The 10,304-nt window shown below is 40.6% G+C and overlaps 2 protein-coding genes across 3 annotated transcripts; both read left to right on the plus strand.

Moving 5' to 3' along the window:
• Positions 1,030-4,515, plus strand: LOC109707471 (CDK5 regulatory subunit-associated protein 2). The gene is made up of 5 exons (XM_020228736.1): positions 1,030-1,391; positions 1,524-1,626; positions 2,454-2,527; positions 2,613-3,317; positions 4,214-4,515. The coding sequence occupies exons 1-5, from the start codon at positions 1,185-1,187 to the stop codon at positions 4,346-4,348; spliced, it is 1,224 nt and encodes a 407-aa protein (XP_020084325.1). The 5' UTR covers positions 1,030-1,184; the 3' UTR covers positions 4,349-4,515.
• Positions 4,856-9,909, plus strand: LOC109707470 (pentatricopeptide repeat-containing protein At3g57430, chloroplastic). Of its 2 annotated transcripts, none has more exons than XM_020228733.1 (4): positions 4,856-8,417; positions 8,514-8,597; positions 8,841-8,937; positions 9,477-9,909. In XM_020228733.1, the coding sequence occupies exon 1, from the start codon at positions 4,871-4,873 to the stop codon at positions 7,469-7,471; it is 2,601 nt and encodes an 866-aa protein (XP_020084322.1). In that variant the 5' UTR covers positions 4,856-4,870; the 3' UTR covers positions 7,472-8,417; positions 8,514-8,597; positions 8,841-8,937; positions 9,477-9,909. The 2 variants fall into 2 exon arrangements, with proteins under 2 accessions (XP_020084322.1, XP_020084323.1); XM_020228734.1 differs by having other exon boundaries at positions 4,856-8,129.

Consider the following 10,304-nt stretch of genomic DNA (forward strand, 5'->3'; position numbering starts at 1 on the left):
TTTATTTTTATTTTTATTTATTTTTATAGTTTTTTACTTGTATTGTTCTTAGAAGTCATGAGGTGTGCATTTTATTTTGCCATATAAATCTTTCATTAGCTTCAGTTAAAAAAATAGATTCAAATTGGATTATAATCATAGTAGTCTTAAATTGTAAGTCAATTTATAGTGATTTTGGATTAAATCTATGCTGAAATTCGATAAAAACATGATCTAAAGCGTTCATCAAGTCACTATAAATTAATACGTAAACTTTGTTTAAATTTTAGAACTATCCCTACAGTCCTTATAATAAATTAAAAATGATGTATAACAAAAATTAAAATAAATTGACCATTCTCAACCCCCGATTAATCCGTTGAGTAACATAGAAAAATAAAAGTATAATTATTTTAACTTACTAATTTTTTCCCATTGTTGCCCATCAAATTTGATAGAACACAATCATAATATGTAATTATACTAAGCCGCCGTTTTGTTGAGTATAATTATATATACTTGATTCGAGTATAGGGAGGGAAAATGTATTGTTATTATAAATAATGTGTTTATGTATTCTCTCCAACTGTTATAGATAGAATTTTTTGCTTCGTTTATTATATTTAAAAATAAACTTAGTTAAAAATGTGAATTAACTATGATTCGAATTTGAAAGCTCGGGTACAAACCATCAAGTTCTTTGCCATTTGTGTTGAGGACAGTGAGTGTTATAGTTAGAATTATTGATAATTTAGATGTAGTTTCAACTGCAGCAATGATCCTCATCATGCAATTCTAACAACAGTAAATATATTTAAATGTATTAAATTAAATACTGAATTTAAATTTGCATGTCAATACACCATTATTACAGTTGTAACAATATACAACCAAATAAGTGGATTCAAGGAGTTGCACACAACCTGTACATCACCACCGTCCAAAGAGAATCAAGTGATCGAAAAGCTCTACAAGAACAAAGAACGAGCGCTTCCCCTCCTCCGCTAACGGCTAAAAACTATAAAAAAGTAAAATCCACCCTCAACCTAATTTAAATTGCTCAACGGTCACTTTTTCCTCCCCCTCCTCCTCTCTCTCTCTCTCTCTCTCTCTCTCTCTCTCTCTAGCATTCGTTTTCGCGTCCTCGGTCTCGATTCGAATCCCATTGCGATCTCCGCTCTCGTCTTCGTGGGGAATCCCGGTCGATGGGTGGAAGCCCCAAGAGCTCGTCACCTTCCTCCGATCGTCGTCAATGGCAGCGCATCTTTAGGGCTTTGGTGGAGATGCTGCGATCTCAGCAGTCGCAGATCGAAACCCTAGTCGGCGACCGCGAGTTCCTGGAGCGCTACGTCCACGCCCAGAGCGATCGGTGGTCGTCCCGCGTCCGCCTCCTCGAATACCGCCTCGCGCAGGTGGGGCGCTGACCGAAACCCTAACCCTAACCCTAGGCCCCTTTTTGGATCTCCTTTATTGGAAATTTCGGTTCAAAGATCGTTCTTTTTGGGGGGGGGATTTGTTTTGATTCGGTTGGTTTCTGGTCGCAGATGAAGGTGGAGGAGGCGAAGGGGCGCCAATTCCAGGAGGCGAAGTTGGAGCTTTTAGTCGGCATGAAGCAAAGAGAGGCTCTGTGTTTCAAGAAGCAATCTGGTTCAATTTCCATCTTGCGAATTACCTTTCTTATTAAGCTCTTTGTTTTTAATTATATTAATTTCCATCCTTTCGAACTAGAGTCTTTGCCTTTTGTTCCATAAAAATGTGTTTTTTGCAGGGTTGAGTTGTGAAACCTTTTATGGATTCGATGATAAAGATGTGTAAACTTTTGTTTGGGTTCAGTGTCTGTAATCGTTCTAAACTAATTTTAATGTGACTCTTAATTACAAAACTTCTCCATATGATTTATCTTAATTAGCACTCGCTTTAGTGACGTTTAGAACATCCATATTCTTCTGCTTTTTTATTTGTTCCACAAAAATGTGTTTTCTAGAGAGTTAAGTCATGAAACATTATGGCTTCAATGATAAAGATATGTAGACTTTACTAGGGTTTTTGGTAGGATGGTGTGAATTTCACTGACTAGAATTGATCTAGTAGGTTTCTCCATTTGATTTATCTCAATCAGAACTTGATAACTGAATAGAATTGATCTAAATTAGTCCTTAAGCTATTATTTTTAACTAAGTTTCTCCATGTTGTTTAGTACTAGTTACACTAGACAAGTTTAGCATGGTTTTGGTTCTTTTAGTATCGATTTTCTTTTTTTTGAACAAGAATTCTGATTTTTGTTCCATAAAAATGTACCTTTTGGAGTGCCAAGTGGTCAAAATTTATGGCTTTAGTGACAAATATATGGTAGTTTTTTTTCAGGTTCTTGGTAGCATGGTCTAACTTCTGAATTTCAGTGATTAGAATCGATCAAGACATTCTTACTGTTATTCTTAATTACTAATCTTCTCTATTTTAACAAAAAAAATCAGAACTGGCTGAGAGTGATTTGGACGATTACCAGACTTGTGTGGAGGTCTTGACTGCTGAGATCTCCGACCTTAAGGTACTCAAGACTTTGAATTTTGGAATAACTTGTCAGATTACTTCAATTGTGTCTTTCTCTTAACATTATTCTTTTTGTCCAATAGGAGAATCTAAAGCACGCAGAAGCAGAAGCTGATAAAGAACTTGATTTCTCGGGTACTGATCAAAGCACTCAAGCTCTAAGAGGCGAAATCCGAAAACTAAAGCAAGCTTACAAGACCCTTAGCTCGAGAAAGGATGTTGAGGTTTCTGCATTGTTAGCAGAAAAGGACTTTGTATGGAACCAGTTCAAGAAAATGGAGAGTGACTATACCAGTCTCCTCAAGAGCAAGAGATTAGAAGCCGAGCAGGCCAATGAAGCCGCTGAGAAGCTTCAGCATAATTTAACACAATTGCGAGCATCGGCCAATGAAAAGGATGATATTATTGCTAAATTAGAAGAAGAAAAGGCTAGACTTGAGTCAGATCTGAGAAAGCACTCCAGAGAAGTTGAATTGGCTGAAGAGAAGACAGAGGTTCTTAAGCGTGATATGGAGGAGCTGCAATCATTGGCTAACGAGAAGGATGAAACCATTAGGAAGCTGAAAAATGAGATCGATTTGGTGAAGGGAACCAGTCGCAGGTCGAGATTTTCAAATGACTTGGGGTCTAGGAGGAAAACGAGAAATGAAGCACGTACACCGTCCATGAATCTGTCAAGAGGGGATATTGGTAAAAGAATTTTGAGAAGTGCGAAAGGCGACATAAGTCGGAAGCGTAAATTCGTTCGTGGGGAGTCTTCTGGATCACGGGCCTCTTCTTCAGTTGATGTAAGTATTACTTAATATCATCAACTAAGTCTGATATTTGGGAGTCTTGCCATCTTTTCTTGTGATTTTGTTTCTCCTCCAGTAGTATATAATATGCCACTAAAAAAGTAAGTTAACCTGTTATGTTCTTCCAAACCAGAGAATGCCATATGTTGTGATTTTGTTTCTTTTTTGATTCACCGAGAGCTTTTTTTTCAGCCCTGATCATCCTGTAAGCTAACTTATCCAACATCAAGCAGCTTAGCTAGCTTCTAGTTTGCATCCACATTGTTAACTTCCTTTTAGTTATATTTTGCTTAAGCCTTTCAAATTTCAGGAGTAAATGTTAACGGATCATTAGTTCGATAAAATTCAAGTATTATCTCATTATGCTGTTGCCACACTCTTTTGGTGTCATCTTATAATTCTTGCAACACTTACTGATTAACTCAAGTTGAGGTGTCAACCTGACTAATACTAGAAACACCGAAGTGATTTATGTAGCAATCCCTCATTTTGAAACAAGCACTTACGCGTATTAGTGCAAATATACATAGCAAAGTCATATGATAGGTTTGGTCCCTGAAGGTCTAGCAGAACCCTAGTTCTCACCCACACTCTTGAACCATCCAATAAGCATCATCTTTTGTAGTTCCTTCCAAATTAGCTCCCGAAACTGTAACTGTGATGCATTTGCTTCATTACCTTATACTAACTTTATGAGTAAGATCCTACACTGCTTCCCTTGAACATCTGTAGCTTTATAATTCATATCAATCTCCCTGCATCACTTATTATTGTGACCTGCACTCTACTCTCACTTAACACTTTCTATTCATTTTGACTTCAACTTGGAAGTGTTTGAAATTACTTTTCGGGTGATCAACTTCAACAATTTTTTTTTTAAAAAAATTTAGGGACTCCGACGATGCTCAGGACGGCTACATGGAAAGGCGAGCTCGCCACTCGTCAGCCCGATGTTGTTTTCTTCGAGCTTCAAGGTTCCGAAGTTGAAGAGCTTATCCCAACACCACCATTCTGCTGCAGCCTAATGTTAACACAACTTAGAAGTTCATTATGCCTTAAATATTTTACTTGTATTTTAGCTAACTATTTTCCTTTCCTATTTTAGTGTGTTGTGTGTGTATATTAGACTTGAATGTAGGATCCAAAAATATATGTTATAGGATTGATGTAGAGAGAGCATTAATTAGGGTTTCATCTTCACTTCTCATATTCTTGGTCCCTATCAAGAGAACACTTGATGTTGTTCCCCCCACCCTTCTTTTTTTTTTTTTTTTTTTTTTTTTTTTTTTTTTTTTTTTTTCGTTTGTTTCTTCGGTCTCTGTGGAAAGAGATTTGTGTATGAACTTTACCTTTTGTTATCCTCAGAGTGATTTGAATCATTTGATTAATTGTTTTACTTGGCCCGGTTCGAAGCCCATTGGGCGGAATCTTAATTGGGCCGGAAATGGGCCCAAGCTACTATTCTCATCGTCGACCCATTAACGCTCTCAAATATTAACAGGTGTCCTTTATTATCTCCTCCTCCACCAACGCAACGTCGCGCGCGCATGGCGTCTTCTTCCCCGCCCCTCCTCCTCCTCCTCCCCCTCCCCCAAAACCCTAACCCTAACCCCACCAACACCACCACCCCTTCTCCTTCCTCATGGCTCCAAACCCTCCGCCACCACGCCCGCTCCGGCGTACCCCACGCTGCCCTCTCCACCTTCTCCGCCATGGCCGCCTCCGGCGTCGTCCCCGACCACTTCTCCCTCCCCGCCGCCGCCTCCGCGGCCGCGTCGCTCCGCGACGCCGCATCGGGGCGCCAAATCCACGCCGCCGCCGCCAAGCTCGGCTACCTTTCCCCCTCCGAGTCCCCTTTCCCCGCCGTGGCCAACACCCTCATCACCATGTACGCGCGCTGTGGCGACTTGGACGGCGCCCTCAAGGTGTTCGACGCAATGCCCCTCAGGGACCAGGTCTCGTGGAACTCGGCCATCGCCGCGCTGTGCGCGTTCGAGCACTGGGGCCTCGCCTTAGAGGTCTTCCGCGGCATGGTATCAGAGCGAGCCGCGCCGAGCTCGTTCACTCTCGTTAGTATCTTCCTAGCGTGCTCCAATCTTAGCAATCCCGACGGGCTCCGGCTCGGAAAGGAAACTCATGCGTATGCCTTGCGTAATGGGTTCTTTCATGAGGGAAAGAGATTCGCCTACAATGCCGTAATTGCCATGTACGCCAAATTGGGGAGGATCTCCGACTCCGTCTCTATCTTTGATCGATTCGACGACCGCGACGTCGTAACATGGAATACCATGATCAGCTCTCTCGTGCAGAACTATCGGTTTATTGAAGCACTCGCCGCCCTTTATCAAATGGTGCGCGCCGGAGTAAAGCCCGATGGTGTCACGCTGTCAAGCGCCCTCCCTGCATGCTCGCATTCGGAGATGTTGCATATTGGGAAGGAAATCCATGCATATGCATTGAAGAATGATAATCTTTGTGACAACTCTTTTGTCGCAAGCGCATTGGTCGACTTGTATTGTAATTTTGGGCAGGTCGACAAGGGCCGACTAGTTTTCGATCGGGTCCCAGAGTGTAGGCTTGGCTTATGGAATGCTATGATTTCGGGGTATGCTCAAAATGGTGTGGACGAAGATGCATTGAAACTGTTTGTGGAAATGTTGGTGGATACGGATTTGAGTCCGAACGAGACTACGATGGCGAGTGTTCTCCCATCTTGCGTGCGGTCTGAGGCATTTGCGCGGAAAGAAGATATGCATGGATATGTTGTCAAAAGAGGAATGGAAAAGAATAAGTTTGTGCAAAATGCACTCATGGATATGTACTCTAGGGTTGGGAAAATGGAGGTTGCTCAAAGGATATTTGACGAAATGCTGAGCAGAGACATTGTATCTTGGAACACCGTTATCACTGGGTACGTTATCTCTGGCCGGTTTAGTGAGGCGTTCTGTTTGGTTAGCGAGATGCAAAGAAGTGAGGAAGGTGATGAAGACGATGGCGGGTGCAAGTATTACAAACCTAATAATATTACCCTCATGACTGTTCTTCCTGCTTGTGGCTCTCTAGCGGCGCTTGCGAAGGGGAAAGAGATCCATGGATATGCTATAAGGAACTTACTTGATTCGGATGTCGCAGTAGGGAGCGCTTTAGTGGACATGTATGCAAAATGCGGCAGCTTAGTTTTATCAAGGGCGGTATTTGATAGACTACGAAGGCGGAACATCGTCACTTGGAATGTGCTTATCATGGCCTACGGGATGCACGGCCATGGAGAAGAGGCACTTAAGTTGTTCGATGAAATGCTTGTGAGAGGTGAAGCCAAGCCAAGTGACGTTACATTCATTGCTGCCCTAGCATCGTGTAGCCACGCAGGAATGGTTGGACGGGGATTGGAACTGTTCCATGAGATGGAGGAAAAGCACGGTGTTGAGCGCACGCCGGATCACTATGCCTGTGTTGTTGATCTACTAGGTCGTGCCGGGCAATTGGACGAGGCATACCGCCTCATAACCGAAATGGGCACAGGCCCGCACCAAGCTGGGGCATGGAGTAGCTTACTAGGTGCTTGTAGAATACACCGAAATGTTAGACTAGGGTCTATTGCGGCTAACCATTTATTTGAGCTAGAGCCTGATGAGGCTAGCCACTATGTTCTTCTATCTAACATATACTCGGCGGTGGGCCTATGGAAAGAGGCAATGGAGGTAAGAAATAAGATGAAATTGATGGGAGTGAGGAAAGAACCAGGTTGTAGTTGGATCGAGGTAGGGGACGAGGTCCATCGGTTCATGGCGGCGGACTCAGTTCACCCACAAAGCCCGCGGCTTCATTCATACCTCCAGACACTATGGGACGAGATGAAGAAGGAAGGTTATAAGCCTGACACTTCGTGCGTGCTTCACGACGTTGAGGAGGACGAGAAGGAAGTGCTTCTTTGTGGGCATAGTGAGAAGTTAGCTATAGCATTTGGAATATTGAATACACCTCCCGGTTCGACCATTAGAGTTGCGAAGAACCTTAGAGTGTGCAATGATTGCCATGAGGCCGCCAAGTTCATTTCGAGGCTTGTCGGGCGGGAGATATTTCTTCGGGATGTGAGGAGGTTCCACCATTTTAAGGATGGATCTTGCTCTTGTGGTGATTATTGGTAGCAGGAAAAGGGCCTTAAACATTTTCTTGATTAGAGTATATAATTGGATTCTGGGAACGCCATGTTATTGGTTCAGAAAGGGGAACGTTGAGTGTAGCATATTGTTGCATGATTGCATGTAAGAAAGATAAATTCTTCAAAATGTGGAGCTGGTGCACTTAAATTGAGATTGTATCATGTTCTAACTTCTAAGTCTACTGTGCGACGCCCCAATAATTCCCCATCAGATGTAAAATAGGTTATGATTGGGAATAGACGATCAAGAGCCCTAATATTAATAACTGGGTTAAGCATTCTGGGCCAGTGGTGTGGGCCAACGAGTTATTAGGGATAGTGAATTAGGTCGTTACATACAGTGTTAAGTAAAAAGTTCAGAGTTCAGTACATTCATGGTTTTCGCAAGGTTGGGGGATGGACTCCTCATGATATTTATGATTCAAGTGATTTCTACTGTCAAACTGGATGTTGGAAATTCAGCTTAATCAATAGGCACAGTGAACAATCCATGAGCAGAGCATGGAAACAGGAGAAGAAACCCTAGGGGTTTTTCTGACACCCTAGGTTGGAAAATGGGGTTAGCAGGCCCTCTAGAAGAGATTAGGAAAAAGTGCTTATTTCGCCCCGCTTCTTTGGTCATGTCGAGACTGGCAATTATCTAGGTTGGCACAGTTTGATTTGTCGAAAAGTTAGAGAGAGAGCACACGCGCACACGCACATATGTATATAGTATGTGATGTATGCCATTACGAATGATGTAAAACACATGTATATACGGCTACATAAATATATGAATTTTTCATAGTGGATTGTACGTACATAATATTTTGATTGTTTGGTTGGTGTTGAACATGTAGCAGCAACTAAATACGCTTATTTGCTTTTAGTATAACATCTCGTGTTTTGATACCATGTGAAACAATCAGTGTTCTCGAAAACATAAGTCGGCAGTGAGTGTGGTGTTTTTACTATTTTATGTTCAATAGTTTGGTTACTCCTGACTCTAATTTTTTTTTTTTTCTGTTCTGTTTCTTTTGTTCGTACAGATTCTGATTTGTTGAAAAGTTATCCTCTATCAGATGGAGCAAAATGCCTTCGCAGTATGACCCAAATCCTTCTATCCTCAAATGGTATGATCTTCTTATGTGGTTCACTTTCACATCAAAACGTGGCCATGTTTAGTACCCATTCCCTGAAAAGAAACCCAGATAACCCTATCCAATTTAAGAGCCAAAAGCATCCTATTCTCCCTTTCATCCTTGAGCTATTCCATAAACTGAACCCAATATCCCCTTTCTTTTTTATATATAAAAGAAGTAGCCCTTATTCCTATTTTGCTTCATTACTTCAATTTATTATTATTGCATTTTTAGGAGTGAATCAATGGCTTCAACAGGTGGAGTTAGCCCCTCTTTGGTTGCTGCTAACTCGGCAACAACAACACTCTTTTCCTCTCTCTTACAAAATAAGGTGCGCACTGCTTGAGATGATCTCCTTTTGCTTCTGCTTTAGTTTCTTTATGCCGATGTATAATGACTATGGTTATTGCATGCTATTGTGGCGTAGGGAAAAAGAAAAAGTCGAGAAGCCGAAAGAGCATCATTTCTTATTGCTTTGTTTAAATCCTCCTCATTATGACTTTACAAAATGTGGCTGTTTGGTGCAGTTCTTTGTAATCAGCTCTTGCTTACAAAAATAACAGTCGGATATTTAGTAGATGCGTCTAAACAAAAGCTCTAATTTGAAATTTTTGCTTGTACTACAGTAAATTAGTTATTTATTTACAGAAACCTCAACCAAGTCAATCAAATCCTAGTGCCGGAAGCATAAAGGAGCCGTCGGTTTCACGCTTACCTGAAACTTTTTTGCTTCTTAAATAGATAAGCTGTTTCAGAAGTCGAACATAAGAAGATATTTACTTAATTAATTACCTAATCTTCCCATAATGCCATTGCATTTTCCTGTAACTGAGACATAATTCAAAGTGTTCTCTTGGTGATGTGCTACAGGTGAAGGAAGGTAAATCTCAAGAAGCCATTGCTAAAAGCAGAAGCAGTAAACTGGAGAATGAGAGGAAGCTGAAGAAAGGAGGGAATAGCCCAAGGTTTGCATTAGAATTGGATGGATTGCACTGCTTTGAGACCTTGATAGCTCAGTGAAGGATCAGAGATTAATGGGCTTTTGCTTGCCTCACTTTTTGTAGTGAAATTCTCCGTTCTTCTGAATATTTTGATAGAGTTAAGGCGTATTCTAAGGACATAGTATATGTAAAAGTAATCTATGTAGTTGGCTATGAGGTAACTTTTATTATTTTAGATGCATTAAATCTAATCAGATTCTGTCAATGAATAATGATTTAGTTCAGACTATTTGCTCTGTGGCAAGTGTAAGTTGTTTTGTTATTAACACCCTTCTTAAAAGCAAGAATACTATTTCTCTTCATTTGTTTCTCTTCTTTATTAACTCGCACCACTAGTCCTTGAACTTAATTTTACTTGAGTTTCGTTTTAGTAATTGACCTTTGAGTTCGCTTTTGAAAAGTGTTTTATCCTTGCATCAATCAAAGTTATTAATTATACAGTTATTTTGATCACAAAAGAAATCAAAATGTTGAGAAATCTATTATTTCTCTTCCAAATTTGATTATTAAGTATAATGATTGAATTATAGGGTAAAACTACCTTAGTTTTACATTGGATATTTTATATGCGAGAAAGAAAAAAAAAAAAAAAATTATATATATATATATATTATATATATATATAGCGCAATTTGCAATAAAAAATCCACTTATTTTGGACTTTTGCAAAACCGGGTCACTTTTTCGTTTTTGAAGA

Source organism: Ananas comosus, linkage group 3 (assembly GCF_001540865.1).
Source record: "Ananas comosus cultivar F153 linkage group 3, ASM154086v1, whole genome shotgun sequence".
Lineage (NCBI taxonomy): Eukaryota > Viridiplantae > Streptophyta > Magnoliopsida > Poales > Bromeliaceae > Ananas > Ananas comosus.

Bases quoted from the DNA above. Each gene is read 5' to 3' on its own strand.
- LOC109707471 (XM_020228736.1), top strand. From the start codon at position 1,185: ATGGGTGGAAGCCCCAAGAGCTCGTCACCTTCCTCCGATCGTCGTCAA. The intron at 1,392-1,523 runs GTGGGGCGCTGA...TTCTGGTCGCAG, and splicing joins TCGAATACCGCCTCGCGCAG to ATGAAGGTGGAGGAGGCGAA. The intron at 2,528-2,612 runs GTACTCAAGACT...TTTGTCCAATAG, and splicing joins CTGAGATCTCCGACCTTAAG to GAGAATCTAAAGCACGCAGA.
- LOC109707470 (XM_020228733.1), top strand. From the start codon at position 4,871: ATGGCGTCTTCTTCCCCGCCCCTCCTCCTCCTCCTCCCCCTCCCCCAA.